We start from the raw sequence: 22,504 nt of genomic DNA on the forward strand, positions 1-22,504 counted from the left end.
GTCCAAGTGGTTCAGGCTGCCTCTTTGGCCAAATCACACCAGCCAAGTTCCACCCTTTGCAGCTGAAGCTGTCCCGTGCTGCTCCTCACTGTTAGCACTGCTCAAATTACATGTGATTCTGTCTATTTCAGGCAACAATTTTAAACATGTACCAAAAGACACCCTCCTTCTGGCCAAGCAAGTAAAACACCAGTCATCTTGACAGATGAATAATTAGGCCCAGCCTACCTTGGCAAGGTGTACCCAGCATGCACGCAAGAAGGTATTAGGTAGGTTTTGTTCCTTTTGAGCATACAGCATGCTTTATGAATGCCATGTGGAAACAGCACTGAATACTTTTCTGAAGCAGGAGCAATACAAGTAAATGGAGATCATTCCTAGTTGTGCAAGCTTAAGTAAGCAGTAAGGACAGTCCAAAGGCATCCAGGGATGGCTTCAGACAGGAAAAACTGCACCCTCCCTACTCCGAAGTATTTCACTTCAGGAATGCAGGCATTTACATTGGCATTAGCTATTTGGATAGGGACACATGTTTGTTGCACTTGAAAAAAACTCAACAGCAAAGACAATGATCTGTTGAAGTCAAAGGCCAGCAAATCAAAAGGCTACTACCTGACCATAACATCTGAGAAGTGAGTCTGAATGACTCCATCCTGACTCTGCCAGGCAGAGCCTGAATCAGCTCAAGGTTATAACAAAATACTACTGGACCTCCCTCTTCCTTTTTTTTTTTAAAGGGGAGAAGCCTTTGATTTATTTGAAATTGAAGTAAGAAAATTCACCAGTATTCAACATCTTACCTAAAGCTCTTACTTATAGCAATACATTTGCAGAGATGTCTTTGAGCATACAGAGTAGCAGCAGTCTTGTAGATGGAAGAATTTCTATCAGCATTGAACAAGCTTTAAATCAAGTTTTGGGTGTGTTTTATAGTTGTGACAGTTACTGCTGATGAATCTAATGGTAGCAATCTCCCAGAAGTGTCCTTGATCAGCCAGGCCCTTTACTGGCTAGGTAAAATTAGACAACAGACTGGAGCAGCTCATAGGAGGACATAAGTTTCTTTATTACCCTCAGCTATAGGATAGTGACTCCACCAGAAGAGCCTGGAAAACTATTACTGCAGCCTAATCACCAGTGAACATCTCTCACTGTCTTTAAATTAAATTCATTATCTTTCAAGTCAAGTTATGCCTCTCACAGGCTAAAATGACTCTATGCTGTCAGTCAACGTAGTATAGAAAATGAAGTTATCCAATGCTTACTCAACCTTGCCCATCCAAACCAATTGAAATTAAGATGTGAATAGGAGTTCTTGTTCCATTTCCTCTCTGTTGGTTAGTCACAGTCTTAAAGTTGATTAATTCTAGATGTTCCAGTACTCAGCATGTAACTGCAATGCATTACATATGCTATGTGGCTGGTCACATCAGTTCAGGTCACTTATAAAGTTTGCTGTCTTAGGTGTTGCGAGGTCAGTACCATTTGTGAGCTTATGTAATTTATTTGCTGTATGTAAATACCTTGGTTTTAACTGTTCATATGTTAGAATCTTAGAGTCAGCTGTTTAACTATGTCAGATGTGCACCCCTGGTTTGTATATGGGACAAACCTTATTGTATTACAAACTATATAAAGGCCATATTTCTGAATTAATTTGCTTAAGCAGAGAGGAGGGGACTAAATATTTAAAGATTAACCATTCTGTCTTCATCCCCTGCCATAGGAATTAGAGAATATCTAACTTTTATAATACAGACCCGTTAAATTATGGAACTACAGATTCAAACCTAGTACACTGGCAAATGTTACAAGAAATAATATGCATGTTTTTCTAGATGTCTATGAAACATCCTATACATTGAATTAGTCATTTTTATATCCTATGTGTTGAATGACTACAGTTTTTCTCCCTCATTTGTGAATAAAAATAGACAGGCTAAGCAATAGTTTAAGAGGCAATGCCATATGGAACATGGAAGCCCCAAGTTTTCCCTTCTTCTGACTGCTAGACACATTTTCACAGATGCTACATACAAAATTATTTGAGATAGCTGATGAATTGTCTTTGAAAGCCTGCATAGGAAGTAGGGCACCTCCCTACTTTTAATCCTCCATGAATAAATGAGACCATAACTTTGCAAAGGCTGCCCTGTATTTGTTGCATTATGATAGGACTGGCAGCAGCACATCTCAGGTCAAGGCTGATGGGAGGGACAGCTCTGAAGTCTGGCCCTTGGGCCAAGTTACATAAATCTGCTGGCCAACCAGGGAAGGAGGCTCATGTCAGAAGCAGGGGAAACACATACAAGAGTTAGTAATCCATGAACGGGAAATCCTTTCCACATCCAGGGGAAATCACAGCATTTTCCAGGAGAAAAACATCTATAACACTGGTGCAAACACACAGAATTAATACCAGGGTGGTGCCACCACTGTCCCACTCCTGCACCATTTGCAATTTGTCTTCCCAACAAGGTAAAACATGGAGTAGCAACTTCAATACTCTTTACTCTTTAACAAGACACAAATGATTGTTGAAACTAAATGGAATTAGAACTAGATGAAATTAGAATTGGAACTAGAACTTCCAACCCTGACCATTTTGTGATTCAAAAATAATCAGACAGGCTCAGAGAAGCCTGTCACTTGTTTATGGATCAAGCTGTATAAAATGAAATACTTCTAAAAAGACAATTATAGACATGCCTCTTTTTATGTCTCCACCAGTGATTGCAAAATGTGTTCCAGACAAAAAGACAGCTGACAGCTTTCTGCAAAGCTGAGCCCAAAATCTGGTCTCCTCAGATGCAACTATCCTGCCAATGCTCAGGCTGAATAAGTAAGAAAATTAAAATAAGAAGTTCTTTCTGTAATCTTTTGATAGTTAAAAACCAGCAGAATTCAAACCAACAAGAGAGAAAAATGGTTTTATCCCAACAACTGATATATGTTGAATGTGAAATTTAGATAAAATCAGGAATACTCAGTTAAGCTGTGTAACAATGATGAAGGTTGTGTTCTCTTTAAAAGGTTCATAGTGAAAACAAAGCCTTCTACAAGGTGCCATAAACAAGCTTCAATATGTTTATAATTAAGATATTACTGAAGAGAATGGCATCATCAGAGCCAAACTCAGGTCCAAGCTGGATTACTTTCTGAATGAAAGTCTGTCCCCATTAACCACAGACCTGCAGTTCTATGATTCTGTGATCTTCTGACCTTGGGGAGGCCAATGGATTTCTAAGGATTATGAAAAATCACTAAAGAAAATCAATATATTGTCTGTAGTATAAGCTTAAGCTTGCAACATCAAACCAAGATACGGAAAAGTACTGCTTAACAGAAGCCAAAGGCAGCTGAGGCCTAATTTAGTGCATGAACTTACTTGGGATGAAAAAAGAGAGCCTCAGTGTCATAAAAAATGAGAAGTAAACTTAGTTTCCCCCTTGGGAGCATGGGCCCTGATGCTGACCATTTCTGTGAGATGCTGCGAAAGGAGTGGTTTTGCGGCTGTTTCTTGTCAAACATTTTTGTTTTGAAAACAAGGTGGTTTTAAGCTTGTATAATAAATCAAGGTTGTACGCTGAATCAGAAAGACTGGATTTCATGAAGTCCCACAGCCAGCTACAGCACCTTGAAACACTTCCAAACTACCTTCTTCCCCCTTCTTTTCCTAATGCTCTCAAAATTAATTTCACATAATTCCTGGTGTACAAACATTCAGCTACTCATCCTCCAAATCCCACTGAACCCTCCACATTTTAGTAAAGCCAGATACAATAGACCAGTTTCCAGGAGCAAGGAAGTATTTCAGAATTGTGTGCAGTTCTGGTGTCCTCAACATAAAAAGGACATGGAACTGCTGGAACAAGTCCAGAGGAGGGCCACGAGGATGATCAGCGGACTGGAGCACCTCCCGTATGAAGACAGGCTGAGGAAGTTGGGGCTGTTCAGCCTGGAGAAGAGAAGGCGGCATGGAGACCTCATAGCAGCCTTCCAGTATCTGAAGGGGGCCTATAGGGATGCTGGGGAGGGACTCTTCATTAGGGACTGTAGTGACAGGACAAGGGGTAACGGGTTAAAACTTAAACAGGGGAAGTTTAGATTGGATATAAGGAGGAAATTCTTTCCTGTTAGGGTGGTGAGGCACTGGAATGGGTTGCCCACAGGGAAGCTGTGAATGCTGCATCCCTGACAGTGTTCAAGGCCAGGTTAGGCAGAGCCTTGTGTGGCATGGTTTAGTGTGAGGTGTCCCTGCCCATGGCAGGGGGTTGGAACTAGATGACCTTAAGGTCCTTTCTAACCCTAACTATTCTATGATTCTAAGAGTTCTGTGATATGCAGACAAGGTTTTCCTTCCTCTCCCCTTAGTTTTACTGTCTTGCCTTTCAATACCTAGCTATTTTTGGCAGTCTATGTCAATGTGATATTTAGAGAAAATTATAGCTAGCTAGAACAGACTGTATCTAATCCATGTATAGATGGAGATAATTTTTTCCTCTTTTAAAAATCTGAAATCACTCATCATATGTGCAATTCTTCCATGTGCAGGATCCATATGTATCAGATTTCTCAAAGAGATCTACCAGCTCCTCACCTAACCACTGCGGCCACTCAGTCAGGTTTGCCATACTTACTGGTTTCCCTCATATTAAATGCTTAGGATTAAATCATAGCTCTTCCCCTATGCATATTTCCAGTTTTCCAAAGGCATTTTCAGTTTATTCCTTGCGTATTTTTCATATTTAACACTTCCTCAGATCAGGTGGTTGATTTTATTGTCCATACTTGTTTAAGCAACACACTCCCTGTCCTCTGAGGATTTCATCCAGCATATGGTCATCCACTGTTGTGTAACTTTCTTGAACACTTCCCAGCTGTCATTTTTCATGACCCTTGCTTACAGTCCAGAAAAATTTCTTTCTGCTGGAGCAGCATAAGTTTTTTAATGGACATGTGTGGGAATTACCCATATTCCCCACTCAACACAGCAGGTGTGAAGTATTTATAGACTTTGATTGGTATAAATATCACAGTTTAAAAATAGAGACATTTGTACAGTCCCAAACAGTTACTTCCCTTAGAGCTCTTACCTAATTGTGATTAAGATGCACAATTAAACATGTGATGTATAATTAAATTAGAGCTGTTTAACAAGTTGTCACACAGCAGTTGAACCACAAGATTGTCTGTGAACTTGCTGCCTGAATGCAGCAGGAATGATCTGTTAGCTCTGCAGCTCCGGCTGCAGCTGAGGTGAAGGAAGAGGCAACCCACTGCTGTCTTTTCACTGCTGCTAGTTTTGATCCTGTTTCTTTGCTCACATCTAGGAGAATAATAGCTAGTAAGGTTCCTTGACCACTCCTCTTGACAGAAGCAATGCTAAAAGCAAACCCAGGTCATAGCTGGGCAAGGGAGTGCCTATGCTCAGTGTTAGGCTGACAAATTTTATGAGAGAAAAAAACACCTCATTTTGGCTCAGCTACAACCAGGCACATCTGCCTGTCACATCTGCCTGCAGCTTGAAATTGCCTTGCCTCATGTTTGTTGCGGACTAAAACCACATGCAGACAAATAACACACACTTGTTAAGCCTAAAACCATCTGAGTAACTTCCTTTAGTCTCCTGGGATATTTCTGTTTTAAGAGATTTGGGGGATGACACCGATCACATCAGCAAACAGCAATGACAGATTATGGTGTTCCTAAACCCCTTCCAATTTCCTCACCTCTATCACCTCACTCTTTTGTGGGGTTAGCTGACCAAGGAGCTGCTAAACTACAGTTTGGTAAGCAATCAGTGCAATGATGTGTGCATGCACCACGGCTGCTTGCAAGTAAAACTTGTTAGTTTAATTTAAACCCACTTTTGTTGGCAAAACAAAACCACCACAGCATGCACTAATAGAGGAAAAGAGCAGCTGAAGCAAGGGGACTCTCTTAGCTGTAGTAATAAGGAATATTTTGAAGGAGGATGTTTCTATGTCCAGAATAAGGAATCAGAGCTAGAGAAAACACCAGATCCAACACCAAGAGGACCTGGTTCAGCCACTGCTGCTGTGCTCAAGGCAGAAATTAATTCAAAGTTCTACAGCCTCTGCAGCAAGTCAGGTAACAGCAATCGCTTGTGGACTTAATTATGAAGTTGTGCCACGCTGTGCTGACAGAGCATTAATACTAAAACTGCCACAAGGACATTACAAGGATGAAAACCCGAGAAACCCATAATGAAAAGGAAACATTATGCCACTGTGACGAAAATACAGTGTTAAACTCCTGCCCAAAGTGAGGGTTTTTTTCCTAGCCACATCTAATTTATACGTATCAATGCAAGCACCTTTCCATAATCAATGGCTTTATTATTCTGAAAAGCAAAAGCCAACTCAAAACATTAGGTTAAATTAACAGACACAGGGCCAGCCAGGGGGGGAGATTAGGTACAAATTGTTCACAGATGTATTTTTTTAATTATTATTATTGGCTGTGTTCCACGGCACAGGGGGAGGGGAGGAGAGGGAGGAGGAAAGGAGGAGAGGGGAATCTGACACTTACTGGTTGACCTCCCCACCATCTGTGATTGAATTTCTCTCGCCCTCGAAGACTGAAGCTGGCATCAAACACTGGGTCATACATCGAATTGCCAACGATTCCATGTGATTCAGGATAGAGTCCCTTTGTGCAGAAGTACATTAATTAGCAAAACCCTAATGCACACAAATCCAGTTCTCCATAGCTATCCACACATACCACTGGATTATTGTAAAATAGGTATCCTTGTAACTGTATACCAGAAAAAGTTTTAACTTTAAGATAAGCACATTTAAAACTGGCTATAGTAACGAAAGCAGTAGGACATGATTGAATGGTGCTAAAAAGCATAAAAACTCCTGTTACTTGATACTTTAAAGTATTTTCACACTGGTTAAAAGTTAGTTTGAGGCCATCTAAAGTAAGCAAAAATTTATGAAAAGATTGATTTGGACTTTCAGTTCCCTCTCTGGAAACAGTAATTCATTCTCTGGTTGCAAGAGTAACAGTTTGCATTTCCATCTTATAATGTTTTATCTTCACCAGAGCCTCTGTGAGATAAGTTATTTCCAAGAAAAAAGAAAAGCAAAGGAGGCAAGTCAACCAAGGCCACAATGCAATTTGTCCATCAGTAAAGGCAATGTAAGAAATTTCTGCTCTTTTCCCTTTCTCCTGGCCCTCTCCCATTCCCAGCTATTTGTTTCTCCATCTCCTCTTTTCCTATTTAACATTTGTGCAAAGGCTGCAGGAAAGAAAGGAAGGAGAAAAAAATGCAGCTGCAGGTAGGGAGTCCCTTATCCCAGTTTTAGGAGTCCTGTCACATGGGAGCGTTTGCGTGCCAGCATGGGGACAGGCTGGCACCAGAGTGCAGAAGTGATGGTTTGTTGCACTGCAGGGCCAGCACAGCATCCAACACACTCAGCAACTGTAAACTGTAAGTCAGCTGCTAAATCAGCCCCACTGACTTCAGCTACCCCAGTGAAGGAACAACTGCTGGTTGTATTCTGGGTAGGGTTTCAGGGTGGTTTTTCCACCCCCCCTAGAAAAACTTCAACCTGTAATTACACAGCAGTACAAATAACTGCAAAAGCAGGCGTTAGAAAGCACACAAAAGCTGTAACACAGTGTGTAATGGTGAGATACATTATCTCAGAACAGCAAAATGATGAAGAAAATACTTAACTGAGGACTGAAAAGGATGGACAGTGAAGCAGTTTTATTAAATAAAACAAAACCTTGCTTCCCACAATCTACATTTCTGTTGCAGTGCAACATTTGATCATCAAAAAGTCTTTCACAGGGACTTACAGTAGCAAGGGTGTACAAGTTGGGGAAGGTTTTTGTAGGGTAGACAGGTCTCATGTAAGGAGAATGTGTTCCACAAGATCCTGAAAAATCAATAGCAAATACAAACATTAGGATGTGGAGCTCTCAGACTTGGAAAACAAGAACAGAAATTGTCATTTGCTAGGACTCAAAATGCTGCACAAACTGGTTAAATTATAACCCATTTAAATGCACACTCGGCTGCTTAACTTTGGCAGATCTCCCCATGGGACAGTAGTAAATCCACTCATGCACACTTTGTACTTCACAATAAGCAACTGAAATGAAGCAGACAGAGGACTACAGAACCAGCTGCATTTCCATACACTGTTTTACTTTCTGAGCTACCTCCTTCCAGAATCCGGAGTCATTGGGAGTATCTGGCTAAGTAAAACAACATGAGAAAATGCAGGCTAATTTTGAATGATAAATACACTAAAGCTGCAGTTTCCCAATGGGCTATCTTCAATATTTCTGAATCAAGTGGAAAATACCTTTGGTACCTCCCAGCTAGCTTAGAAGTGCACAGTACATATAACATACTGAAGATTGCTTTGTTCACTGACAAAACCATGTGAAAGCCACCAATTCTGACCAGCATTCCTGAAAGCAGCAGCTCTCTCCCCACTCTGATTGCTGGGTGCTCCTTTAGCCAGGGTGCTTTTCAAGTCACCACTTGATGCCATCTAAACCAAAGCAGACTTCTGCCGTTTCATGAAAAAAAAGAAAAGACTTAATCTTTGTCAGACCTTTCAGTCAGAGGAGCCCTGCGTTTGCCGCAGCCCTTCTACCCACCAGCTCACACTTACTTATGTTGCTCAATAAGCAATGGAAACAACTGGGCTGCAGGAGATTGTCTTTCAGTTATTGCAAGAAAACAGATGTACTCACTGAGTTTTTCAATATTGGGCATGACCTTGTTCCCTTTCTTCATATACGATGCACGGAAACCATCAACAGAGAAGATGATCAAAGGGGGACGAACAAAGCTAAAAGCAAAAGCAGCAGGAGTGTAAGGCAGCATTACAAAGTGATTTTTATTTCCACTTGCTCACTGAGACTCCAGAGAATCTACAGCTACTACGTATGATATATGTCTATAATTATTTTGCTTACTTAACAGACCAGCACAAATTGGTAATCTTCACACTTACTAACATCCAGTGTTCACTGACAGTCAGTGAAAGGGCTGAACTCCAACATAAAAGACAACTTCCCTGAGCAGCTAAAAGCATTTAGCCCAAAAAGGCAAGTGTTTATAGAAGGACAAGGAGAACAAAGAAAAATAGTATGCATGAGTACCCACCCAGGCATACAATCTGTAGTTAAAAACCACATGGCTTGTGACAGCTGGTCTCTCTTCACAGACAAAAGCCTATGTGGCATTTTGACTGAGCTCTTGAGGCAGAGCTCATTCTCACATAATGAAGATAACAGTATTTCATGTTATTTAATTACATTTTTATTTAGTACTGCTACTGGGAGTTGACCCTAAGAGGGCAGCAATGGGTCCTGGACACCTGCTGTTGGGGTAAGCAGTCATCACTGTCACCAGGAGAAGCAGGCACTCCCATCTCCTCCAAACTATCTTCTTAATAGCACAGACTTTGCAGGACCTGACCAGATGCTTACCTCTATGTCTAACAGTGAGCCAACTGGTCCCTAAAGTGCTTACTTTCACAGTGTTGGCCATGTGCTCAAATACCTCACTCAGTCAAGCCTGTACTTCATTGCAATTTAGAAATCCTTTCATTTAGGAACACTAATACAAAATTCAATTTAAAAAATGGCCTGAACTATGTTCACATAAGGACCAACCTGCATTTTATTTCAATCAAAAAACCCCAAACCTTTTGGTTAGGTTAGAAGAAAACAAACAGAGTTTGGCTACCTTCCTTATGTGGGAAATGAAGTAGGCAAATCCATCAGCAGGTGATCAAAGACCAAGAGTTCAAGCCCACATATCACACCATTCCTCATCTAGCAGCTCAAAGCATATGTGTTACAAGATTATCCGCCTAATTGTCCAAATGGTGAAGCACAGGAAAGCATCCAGACCACAGGCATTCAACCTGTGAGACGGGGCAGTGAAGAAATGCAGCACTCGGAGGTCTGGGGCAGAGCTGGGGACCACTGGCCTTGCTGCACCGGGTTTTGAAGCTGCATAGGAAATACTTACCCTGCTGGACATTCAGGAGCCCTCATCTCTTCACAGTCATCATCCACCCAGTGGGTTTCTCCTACCAGAAAAGTCACATTGAAGTTTGAAAAACACAGAAAATAAAGTCTAACTCCAGGTAACGGGCTCCCTTGTCATAGTTCCCATGAATGACGAGCCGGTTTCTTCACAAAGCTGAATGAATTATCTGTTTTCATTCTATTCAACAAGAATATCCCAACTAGCACTCCTAGAAGTAGTTCTTAAAACTGGAGCTGAGAGTGTCCTTTTGACTGCAGGAAACAGAGGTTACACTTCAGGCTCAGTGGTCATCTATTTCATTTTTTTATATTCAATCTGTCAAAATCATGTAGTGCTGCTTCCGGCTGTGAATTCCCACCCTCCTGCCCTGTCTCCATGAGCTGATGCAGCTGTCTAAAGACACAAAACAAAATTCATTCTGGGGAAGAAAAACAACTCTAAATACTTTCCAGCTGATCAGCTCATGGATCAGGTGAGACTCAGACACAGCTAAAAAAAAAATTAATACTCTTTCAGAGCTAGATTAGTTAAAATTACCTTATGTAATCAACTATTTTCTTTATTTTCACTACTGAATGCTGTCTACAGAGTGGCTCATGACTTGCGCTTTCACAGGTCAATTGGAAACCAAATTATTAGCTAATGAGCCTAGCTTCCTGAATCTGGCACTATTAAAGGAACTGCAGTTCAATTAGCAGAACAAAACAAAAAGCACCATAGAAAAGACTTGCAGGAAATATGTCCTGCAGCAATTCCAACTGACCATGACAGGAGGTGGAGGGACTATTTCCAAGAAGGAAAAAAAACAAAACAAACAAAAAAACCCCAAACACACTATCCTCAGATAGGCAAAGGCAAGAAAGAGGAAACACTGTTCTCACATAAGGCTTGCTCCTGTTAGAGTGCCAGGGTCATTGAGATCATTTGTTATTAGCCAGTTCAACAAAGATTATGTACATTAAAGCTGGAGACATGTAAATTCTTCTGTCCTGACCCTTGTAAGAGGGAGCTCACAAAACGGGCAGGAACTGAAAGCTATACCAGTGTTTAAGTGGTCTCAGCCTTGGGTTTCTTTGAGAAGGTAAAGAACATAATTTACAGCGCTTGCTGGGAAGTACATGTTTCATTCGGATTCTAAACTCAAGAGAAAAAAAACCCAGCAGTTTTCAGTGTCTGGATCGGGATTATTATACTTTTCTCAACATATGCAGCTGGACAAAATTGTGTGGAAGGAAGACTTTCAAACTGTAACCCTTCCACCGGTAAAGTTAATGAGTAAAATTCTAAGAACCAGCTGAGGCAAAAAAATAAGAACATGTAGAGCACATTACTGAGGATATAAAGATCTGCTCTGAATGGGAGACACATTACACAAGGCAGGACATGCTCCAAAAAGTCAGGGTAGAGGATCAAAATTAAGCCTTCAAAGCCTACCCACCTACCAGTGCACGGTGTGTCTAAAGGTGGCACTTACCTAAAGCCCACGCCACGAGCTGCAAATTACTGCCATTCTGTATTCTCACACCTGCACTCCCACAAGAAACAAAGCCTACAGGTGTTAGGCCAAGTAGTTTAAGAAGGAGGTTTTGTGGTGGGGGTGGGGAGAGGTCTTTGAAACAGAGATAACATATCTAGGAATGCTCCATTCCTTCTGAGACCATCAGATATCCCTGCTTTCCCTGTGATGCAGGCAAATGCCTATGAACACTTGTGTGTTTTGCTTTAAATTCTTGTTCATCCACCTACTCCTTTTTCTATAATTCTGTCTACAGGTAAAGACAATGTCCTTCTACCATCAATAAATTAGAAGCATTAACCTCTGCTAATTCCCATGCAATTCTCCATTATTCACCCCATCCTCCGAAAAATCAGAACAGAAGATTCCTCCTTTAAAAGAAAACTCTTTACCCACAGGGCTGCCTTCTATCGAGTTTGGAAAGATAAGAAGTAGAAAGACCAAAGATGTACCTTTGCAAACGACTTGGTAATTAGTACAACAATCTCCTCTACTTAAGCAGTCTTCAGAGCAGTGACAAGCATTGTCATCATTCCTGGTTTCTCCACAGCGATCTTTGGTACATTCCCAGCCCCGAGCTAAAATATTCATAAAGTAAGAAAGAATGAGAGATTATAATGAAAATAAAAAAGTACTCACTGTATCCATAATGACAACACTCTAGTCGTTAAAGTGGGAGGTAAAGTTTACGGCCCCAATTTAGTGATTTCAAGACCTCTGAAGTTGGCATGTCAACCAGAAACAAAAAGGACCCTTGTGTCCTGCAAGTGCAGGAGGGCTCCTCCACTCACCCACAAGTGCTTTTGCTGCCCTCAGGTTTTGTACTCCATGCTTTATACAACCTGAATGCCAGAAAAAGTGTGGAAAGCAGAAGAAAAGAAAGGATCTCAACAGAAAAGCGATGAGGCCTGAACCACAAGCTAAGGATTCTGATGTTTCTTGGGTAATCCATTTTTTTCTCCCAGCTACTGCTGTCCTTGATTCAATCTATAGGAAATAAGAGAAGACTGAAAGGAGAGACTATGTGGGTGCAAATTGATGCTTTCCTCCCATCATTTCCTCACCCATAGGGTGAGATTCAGTATCAGCCACAAAAAGGTATGAGTACAAGAGCTGTTCTTCAAGGAAAAGCATGGCACAGCTCCTGTAAAACACCCCAGACCTTCTCATCTTGTAAATGAAGTTAGGATCTAAGTATTTGTCTAAATGTGGGTGATCTCTCAATGACAGTACGTTGATACATTTTGGAACAGGGCCTAAGGATGTAAGCATCTTGTTTTTCACATCCTAGCTCAACCAAGAAGAAACTTTAGAAATCACTTTAGACAACATGCAGCCAGCAACAAACACACCACATAAGAGCAATGTCTTTTACCCCCTTTTCTCCTTCATCTGGGGCCTTTTTCTATAATTATGTAGTATTTACAGATTTACATGTGATAATTGCCTTAATAAATGCCTACGGGAGTGTATGACAATTCACACACCAGTCCCAAGGCCCATGCAGGTATCCATACACATGTGGACATGGGGCACTGTGGACAGGTGACTGAGAAACTTAATATCTGTCCTTTGGTAACAAACACCTTATATTGCACTGGAAGTCTTCAAATAGACACTCTCTTTCTGCAGACATTTACACCAAGAGCAAAACAGCATCAGCCTAAAAATCAGAAGTCTTTTCATACCAGATTAGCTCACCATTTTTTTGGTACCAAGTTATTAAAAAGATACCATTACAAACAGAACTGAGGAAGTCAGGACTTTCAAGCATTGCGCATCCATGGGCAATGATATTTTAAACCATTAGACTTCTGTCTGTTTAATAAGTGTAATCCTTTGATAAAGCAACCAAAATTTTAATGGCAGAAGTATCAGGCACCTGTGTCAACTCTGACCACTGTGCAAACACCCAAGGAGATGGGTACAGCTAATAATTTAAACGAACTATACTAAGAAGTGAAACACGGCACTCTTTGGTGCTCTTTGAAGATTTTCTTGCCTATGACTCATGAAAAAAGCAAAATGAAAATGAACCCAGTGCTGTATTTCTATCCTCCGGGGTCCAATGAATTGAAGTCAAACATTTTTACCAGTGTGTTATATGCATCCTGACATCTGGAAATCGGAGACTGGAGCAAGGGTAACAAGCCCAGCCTGTCACCTGCAGCTTATTCCCAAAGAACTCATGCTGCTTCAGTGCTTCCAGCTTCTGAGGCTGCTTCACAAGCAACTGTTGGCCCACAGGCATGAATTGCTCCAATATGAAGTTATCACTTGGGAGAAAAAAAGGATGGCTGACACAGAATGACCAACCTCCAGTGTTTATCATGGCTCTTTTCATTGCAACCTGGAGGTCAGACTGGTGCCTGATCACTGAGTATTGCTTTTAATTGAATACCAGATCTATTTTTCAAGTAGTGTGAACAGTACCCTGCTTTTTCTGCCCTGGAAACCATGGCCGAAGCCCAACAGTGAGGAATAATAGGTGCGCATCCCTACTGCTTCTTGCAAGGAAACATGGGCTTCAATTTGGGCTGAGCTGAGCCTGCCCAGCAAGGCAAGGTGAGGTAAGGAGGAGATGCAGGTTATGTCAGGGAATGCTGGTTCAGCAGGCAGGTCCCAACTGCTGGCAGAAACCAGATATCAGCAGCGCCTGGTAGTGCGGGACAGGAGACCCATCGTACCTGTCTTTAAGCACAGCTCATCAAAGTCGAAGCAGCAGCTGTTGTAGCTCTTGCAGAGGTTGTCACAGCGGCAGCCAGGAGGCTCTGCCTCTTGAAGTTCAAAGCATCTGTTTTTGCAGGAGCCAGAGGTACTGATCCAGGGGGAATCTGACAGGACTGTGTGGAACAAGAAACAGGGCAACATCTGTCAGGCTGGCAGCAGTGTTATGGGTGGCTCAGCCCTGAGCCACTCAGATGAGCAAAACCTTGGCTGCCTGCTCTGGGGAAGGGAGCAGGGAGAGGAGAAGGATTGCTTGAAAGGGGAAAAAAAAAGGAACAAACTCCAAAAAGGTTGCTCTTTTTTGGGGAGGAAAGAAAGAGGAAGGAAGCAGCATGCTGGGATAACGTCCTGCAAAGAAGCAGGCTTTACCTCTGCAACAATCAAGAGATCATTAGCAGAAACGTATTGAAGTCTCCAAGGCCCTATTCCAGGAGCTGAAGCTATTCCTCAGAAGCAGGCCTTTGTTTTCAGAAGCCTAGTGACATTTTCATGGCTGGTTGGGCAGTTTGCATAGGAAAGGACTGCAATTAATCTACACGCAGTCCGCAGGACTTGGTTTGCTACACTGGAAGGTGCCAAATCAATGTCAAGTGTGAAAGAAAACTAAGATGCTCTATCTTTTGGTAGGCTTCTGCAGAGCATTAAGTCATAAAACCTCAACAAAATACAGAACTATGTAAAAAAACCAATGCATTTAATGTGTATAACTAAATGAAGGACTGCCAGTCCGAAAACCATGAATAATGTATTAGACTTCAATAACCTGTTTATTAGTAAGGGCCTTTACTGTCAAAGCTGATATGTACTTCTCTGCTCTCTTCTCAGAACTTAGTATTTTATACACTTGATGTATTTTATACTTTTTTTCCTATGAGAGAATTCTACATAGCAGCTTACATGAAGCAGGCAGGTTGTGTGCTACTTTTAGTGTTAATCGTTTTTTATGAAATAAAATAAAAAAATGTTATGTTATTCCTTAGAAACAGAGGTGTTCCAAGGAAAATGTCACAATGCCTTTTGCTCCTTCAGAGACCTATTAAGTCTTTGAAATTTTCTTGGGATTTGCTGTCTTTTAGACCACAGTTTGGTTTTGGTTTTGGCAAACCTCACCATGATTAGCAGTATGATTTTAAAAGGACTGATGCAATGGCACTTTTGGGAAACAGCTGCTCTGATCTTTTCTTATGTATTTTCCTACTCTTTTACATAGCTAAAAGTTCAGTCTCCACATCAACTGAGAGGAAACCTCTTCCCAAACAATATGTCATTATCCCAATACCATGAGAATGGATGGAAAAGATGATGAAAGGGGAGTTTGAGGTGACCTTGTAGTGGCTGATGTTCCATCAGCTCCCATCCCCAGCACTATTGCTCCACCACTTTCCTCGGAGAGGCACTGGCACTAATTGGACACCAGCACAAACCACTTCAGGGAGCAAACCTGGAAACAAATCAACCCTACAGCAGGATAACGGGTAAGAAACTCAAACCTACCACGGTTGCATTCATGGACCATGGCACTCGCAAGGTATATTTGTATGAGTGCTGGAAAAGGTAGTAGTAGACAACTGTGTCTCTCTGTTGTTGGGTTTGGGTTGGGTTTTGATTTTCAGTAAAGTCAGTAAAGCCAAGAGCAAGTACCATCACACACAGAGTGAAGTTTCACTCTATGGTACATACCATGCAAACATGTTCTTATTGAGCCATCAGTATTTTGGTCATCTGGAGTTCCAAGAAGCTAAATGTTGTGTATCTATGCTGGCAACACACAGATCAGTATTTTCTTCGCTCACATAAATAGGCCACAAAGCTACATTAGAAAGCAATCACGCAAGAATTGTTTCAAAGCATGCCAAAACTTGGATATTTTCAGAGATACGAACTCTTGTTCCTTATTCTTAATGATGGCTGCTTCCTGACAAATGCTTCCAAAAATCTGTTACTAAATAATATTTCCACGTTATTTAACCTCTTCTATTACTTTCCTTTTTGGAAGCTAGGTAATATACAATCACACATTCAGTAAGCTGCAAATCAAAGATATTAGGGACTCAAAGGTATTACATACTAGCTCACACTATATATCACGCATACTGGCATTGCTCTCTTTGTTTCAAAGGAATGAGAGAGATCATTTCAGAAGGTTAAAAACACATCAACATGCGTTTAGGAAAGAGAAGGTTTAAATCTGATTGCAGATTACATAAGGGACAGAGTCACCTGCAGCTCAAGGAATACCTAGCTGTTGTAAAGAGCAGCTGATTTATCTGGAGCTGGAACAAATTGCCCACCAAGGCTGTGCAATCTCTGATCTTGGAGATTTTGAAGAACAGGTTAAACCAAGATCTGTCAGGAGCACTTCAGTAATAACTGACCATATCTTGGGATATAGAGACAGTCTACATATCTGTTCAGGGTCCCCTCTAGATCCATTTTTCTATAACTGCAGGTAGAGTTTCCATTTCACATAAGAATGGTTTAGCCCAACTACCTTGTGTATTATTTTTTCACATCCCTTTACAATCACATTATTACTGACGTGACAAATTATCCCAAATTGCTTAACAATTTCAGGTCACACCTCCTGAGCCAATGTAGGACACTTTCCATACAGCAACAGGAAAAAGGACTTGTTTTAATTCCTGTGATCTCTGAACACGTTAAGATCATTCCTTTGTTTATAGTGCTTGACCTTGCCTTTGCAGCCAGACCATGGTTTTCAGGTCATGCACAATGCTATGGCAGAATAGTTTGAAAATACATCATCAGGAGTTCCAACCCTGGTGAGCATTTTCAAATTAACAGAAACCCCTGTACAGAACAGTCCTGCACAATTTCAAAGTCCTTTGCAAAATGCCAGCATCCCTCCACAGCTCCTGCCATCAAACCATGCAGCACAACCTCAACATGAAGATCCTCCCCTCCTTATTTAGTACATAAAACTCTTTATGTCCTTTCCTATGCATTCTTTGTTTTTGTTGGGTTTTTTTTCAGCCAGCTGAGGTCAAAACAACCATCTAAGGGTTGCCTCATGTCATAGGTTCGAAAGAGACATTACCTGGGGCCATAGTGCCTTCCTGATTCAGTCCATGGAGGTTATTACATTTCCATTGTAAAGTGCCATACCCGACTACTTGCTCTGATTCTATCCAATTACAATATTAAAAAAACCCCAAAAAATCAAATCCATTTACTTTCAGTAGCATTTTGGTCATAGAACCACACAACATAGACATGCTTACATAGTCATTACAGGAAGGAGACTACCTGATAATATTCATATTACGAATTCTCCTTTTGAGAATACCATTGTAATGAGTAAAATTTCAGTGAAAGGCCCATAAAGTAAAAAACAAAAGTCCTAACTGTTGTAATTCAAGAAAGATAGAACTCAGTTTCCAATGGCATGTTTAAAAGTCCAGGGAGAAAGGGCAGAAAAAACTTCAATGTTTCTCCTTCCAAATTTTAAGCCATCATCCTCTCATGAACAAGGAACATGTCTTAGGACACTAAGGCCATTTTCACTGCAAGCTCTTACAGAGATACCTAGAAATCTCATAAAGCAAATAACTAAGTTATGAAAAAGTGGGAGCTTTGGTTCTTTAATGTCTTTTAGAAAATTTAAGTCAAAAAGCCATTTCAATGGCATGATTTGCTGGGTACAAATATTAAATATCTCAAAACATATAAAGGTTTATATACCTCTACACAGCAAAAACAGAACAAGAAGGGGTGTTCAGGAACCATGGTACTTCTTTGACATGGCACTAAGAAAAAAACTGTGTTGGTTTTGACTCATAGAGGAGGTCTATGCTAGATGAAAACTGAAATTTGCTTACAGTCAGGGCATACCCCTGGAGAAATAACTGGTCTACACAGTAATGGTTGGTAAAGAGAGTTTGGTCAATCTAATAATTAACTCCAAACACCAAGAAACTTGGAACAAATAAGCCAAGGCAGGGTGATATTGCAAAAGAACTGATACCAATATTTTCTTCTGGATATTTCATTGCACTGGACTTCTGAAAATATAACTGGAAGTCACACAATTGGGAGAGCCTAAATAGCTTCTTTGATCACTGTGCTTTTCATTTGTTAGAAAACCAACTCTCCAGTGCTACTTTTTACTTTCTCCTTTAGCCGGATGTCACTGTAACACTTTATTCTTTGCTATCACATCCTGGTTTTTTACTGCAATAAAAGTAATCAAGTTGCATAAACACAGAAGGGACAAAATCCTCCATCACTTTTCCACGTCTCACTTCTGCACCCTCAACTGCACTGCTTCAGTGCCAGGTACTGGTCCAGTCCCACTTATCAGCAAATTCTCCACAAAGTACCAAATGTACCCCATCTCCTGCCCTCTTGCAAGAGATTCTGTATTGCTTCCTATTTTTCTGGAATTCTGAGCTAAAACTCCTGCTATTGGAAACAGCACACAGCTACTGATCCCAGAAGTGGTGGTGGTACAGAATCAGAATGGTTTGGGTTGGAAGGGACCTTACCTTTAAGATCATCTAGTTCCAACCCCCTGCCATGGGCAGGAACACCACTGAACGGTGCTGGTTGGCTTAAGCAGAGTTGGCACTGACCAGCTGCGATGGGATCCCAATATCAGACCTTTGGGAGTTCAGTACAGATCAGCTGAGCAGCCCTGCACTAAAGCCTAGATGGTCACCAGTGAAAGAAAGCAACTGGCAGTCAGGTATTGAAGACATGAAATATAGATCTTTCACATCACTATTACACACACTCTGAAACTACACCAGAAGATAAAAATAGAAATATATTTGGTTTTCAAGCATTTTTTTTATTGTTACATAAAGATCAAAAGCAACGGATGCTATCTTTCTGATTATCTAAAATGCCTTTGCTCAGTGATCAGCAGCCCTGATTGTGGTTGTCATTAAACACCAATTCCCGTGAAAGAGGACACAGGTACATTACCAGGAACACAACAAACTTTGACCACAGTAAACAATTTTGTAATTAAAATTCACAAGCTATCCTTACAGACAGGCATTGCACATGAAACCCTTTCACTTCAGTTCTATTAACCAGCTCTAAGTCAACGACAACAGGTTTCATTTTTCCTGCCAAAGGGAACAGACACACAAGTCAAGCCCACTTTTTCTTTAAAGAAAAAGATTACTAGTTTTCCATTTAATGTATTTTTCCATTCGGACTCTGCCCGAGCTCACAACCCCCTATTCTGCCCCAGAACACAAACAACAGTCTCCCCTGTGGCATGCTCTTGCTCTCCTCCAAATCAAAAAGGAGGCTGCAGAGCAAATCCAGAGGACTGGGTGACAGCACATCTGGGTGAACACCTGCTCTCCTCTGCCCGGCCCTCCCCGCCGTCAGATGTCTGCCGTCTGCTGTTCGCAAACCAGCATGACCTCAGGAGCCGCAGAAATCCCAGCAGCGTTTCTCAGCAGCGCCTCTCGAAAGCATTCATCAAGTTTCTAGAAACCGCTTCAATAGCTACCAAAATAAAACCAGGGCTCTTAAACCCACCGGGGAGCTTCTCCGAGCTCTTGAGGGAAAGTGTGTGGAGCTCAAAACACGACAAATGCTATGGACATGCTCTGAGAGCAGTCTCTGAGAGACTGACAGCACTCAGTCCTAAAATAAGGCAGCTTTTCCATAGTCACATGCACACAGAGCAAAAGTTTAAGTAAATAGGAGACCTATAGGTGAGTCCCAAAGGTCAACTGACTCAGGCTCGGCGAGTTATTTCTTCTCCTCTATATCCTAGAGGGAAAAGGAACAAGCAAACTACTGTTTCGGAGTAGGAGTGGTTTCTAAGTACACTATACAACATAAGGGTATTGCGATGTACAATTTATGTCCGTTACTGTACCTGAGATCGGGCCCTCATCCCATTCTTCAGATCTCCTAAAACGATTTGCTGTAAATCCCATGCAGACATTTACTCCAAAGGCAAAAGCAAATAAAGATATAACCTGCAAAAGTAAAACAGCAACGTAAGCAAACAGTGCAAAGCGCGGTGCTTGCGCGCTAAGAGCACTACGGTTAAAGGGGCAGAGATGGTCCTCTGTACATTGGAGCTCCCCAGCACTGCAGTTCCCATCACTGGAGCAGCAGCTGACATCGTCACCCTTGGAGAGTAACACGAACCAGGAGGGCTTTATGAATAAAACATCTCTTGCTGAGGCTGAAACGCTCCTTTTTGTAGGAACTTATTCAGGAGAGCAGGGCTACTCCTCCTCTGAAAGCAAACACGCTGCTCTCCTCCCTACCTGGCGCGGGCGGACGCAGCCCTCCCCAGCCATGCCAGAGCCTGCTTGAAGAGCCTGCGCGCACCCTCGCCTTTTCGTTACGGGGAGCGCAGAGCTCTGTTTGCTCGGGGAGTTGGGGCTATTAGCTACAAGTAATCCCACCTGGTGAGGTTGACAGGCTCGTGTGATTTGTCCAGGGGGTGATTTCATCATGTTTCACTCACAAATCGCAGCCCCGAGTGCGAGAAGCTCCAGGCATCATCCCTCACTGCGCCCTCCCCCAAACACACACGCACGCACACACACACACACGCTTTTATGTGGTTTCCTCTGGCAAAGCAGGGCTGTCTTGTGTTGCTGCGGCCAAGAGCTGTTCCTGCTCATTTTATTCTCCTCGCAAAAGTAACATGGCTAAAAGAGAAACCAAATGCATCTCCATCTGGCTCAGAGAAGAAAAAGTGGAGGGGGAGAAGCTCACTCGGAGCTGAGAACTTAAAATACCCTGGTGCCACCCTCAAATGTCACCCGGTGTTGCAGGGTGGTGGGATCGGTGCTCCCTGTGGGTTTGGGGAGCTTGGGCACCCGTTTCATTCTCCATGGGTGCTCCTGAAGTTTCCAACTGTGTTGCAGAGCAAAGTTTCCCCCAAACAGGGGACACCTTCAGAGCAGGGGGGTATTTTTCAATGCTGTTCTCCCGCGCGTCTGTGGCAGTGCAAGACTTGGACTGATGGAAGCACAAGCAACTTTATCTGAATAGCTGGAAACCACAGACTTCCAGAAAGGAAGGGAAGTGACATGTTCCTTCTGCTCCACATTTTCCCATTTTCATCAACAACAACAGAAAGCTCGGCTGTTTGGATAAACACTTCTATTTGCAAAGCAAATGATAACGCTGAGCAGAACTGCGGTTCGAATCAGCGACTTATGTATAATTTGACAAGGCAAATTACTTCCCAGTGTAGTTTGCCACTTTTTTCTCTGATGAAAGCTTCTTTCATTTAAGTGTTTACTAACAATCACATTTAAAGGGACAGAGTTTAGATTCGTAAGCCCTCAGAAGGTCTAGTAGAAGGTATCCCCCCCATGGTACGGGGGTTGGAACCAGATGACCTTTAAGGTCCCTTTCAACCCAAACCTTTCTATGACTCTATGATCTTATGATTCTGTGGTCTGAGCTTCCCTTGGGACCTGTTCCATATTCTATACTCGCATGAAGAAACACAGTTTTGTCCTCTTTAAACTATCTTGCAATATTAAACACATATAACTGTGAGCTTTGTTTAGAGGCACATTTTACCTGCTGCAATATCCCTCCTTCCCCACTGCATAGCTTTACAGAGCAGAGGCTAAAAAACCCCCATCGCCCTACCAACATCTTACCAGCCCACCAGCCCTTGCTGAGAGCTAACCCTTTTTCATGCAGTTTCTAACTCAAGTGGCTCCATTGTGCAGCTGCATCTTTGCACTGCAAGGCTCAGGTAAATGTAATTAGCCTGAAAAGACCTACATCTTAGCTACACAAGAACATCATGCTCCTCTCCCTTGCACAAACCAGGGCTGTGAAGTCAAGACCCATCTTCTAATGGTCACTTCATCACTAGCTGGGTTGGGAATTAAATAGGTTGCAATAGGCAATATTTTTCTAGTAAAAAAATATGTGCATAGAGGTCTAGTGAAAAGTAATCACTAAAGTTTTTACTAGCTGTTCTGATAAAACTCTTTGTTGTTAGCCTCTCATATATCCTATGGTAAAACAACTTCACACCTAAACACTAGGTAAGTACAGCAGTGTGCAAGAGCAGCAGAAGGGAAACCAAAGGTGTCACAAATAGAATCACTCAATGGTGTTGCCTACATAGCTAATGAAATTCCTGATTCCACAGGCAAAACATGGGAATCAGCAACCCCGGGCTCTTCTCTGTCCTGGGACGCTCAGGTCACTGAGTGACCCAGGCAAAACAC

At 41.9% G+C, this 22,504-nt stretch overlaps 1 protein-coding gene across 4 annotated transcripts in view; it reads right to left on the bottom strand.

Moving 5' to 3' along the window:
* Positions 1-20,797, bottom strand: part of ENPP2 (ectonucleotide pyrophosphatase/phosphodiesterase 2) — a 54,673-nt gene extending 33,876 nt beyond the window's left edge. The window contains exons 1-8 of one of the 4 annotated variants that reach the window (XM_065668855.1): positions 20,705-20,797; positions 20,164-20,266; positions 14,261-14,416; positions 12,026-12,151; positions 10,037-10,097; positions 8,749-8,846; positions 7,840-7,919; positions 6,556-6,675 (exon numbers count right to left, since the gene is read on the bottom strand). In XM_065668855.1, the coding sequence (XP_065524927.1) occupies positions 6,556-6,675; positions 7,840-7,919; positions 8,749-8,846; positions 10,037-10,097; positions 12,026-12,151; positions 14,261-14,416; positions 20,164-20,266; positions 20,705-20,755 (795 nt within the window). In that variant the 5' untranslated portion in view covers positions 20,756-20,797. Of the gene's footprint in view, positions 1-6,555; positions 6,676-7,839; positions 7,920-8,748; positions 8,847-10,036; positions 10,098-12,025; positions 12,152-14,260; positions 14,417-20,163; positions 20,267-20,364; positions 20,501-20,563 lie in introns of those variants that run through there. The other 3 variants (XM_065668854.1, XM_065668857.1, XM_065668856.1) reach the window with 3 other exon arrangements.
* Positions 20,798-22,504: the final 1,707 nt, after the last annotated feature.

The sequence above is a fragment of the Lathamus discolor genome, chromosome 2 (assembly GCF_037157495.1).
Source record: "Lathamus discolor isolate bLatDis1 chromosome 2, bLatDis1.hap1, whole genome shotgun sequence".
In the NCBI taxonomy this organism is placed as follows: Eukaryota; Metazoa; Chordata; class Aves; order Psittaciformes; family Psittacidae; genus Lathamus; species Lathamus discolor.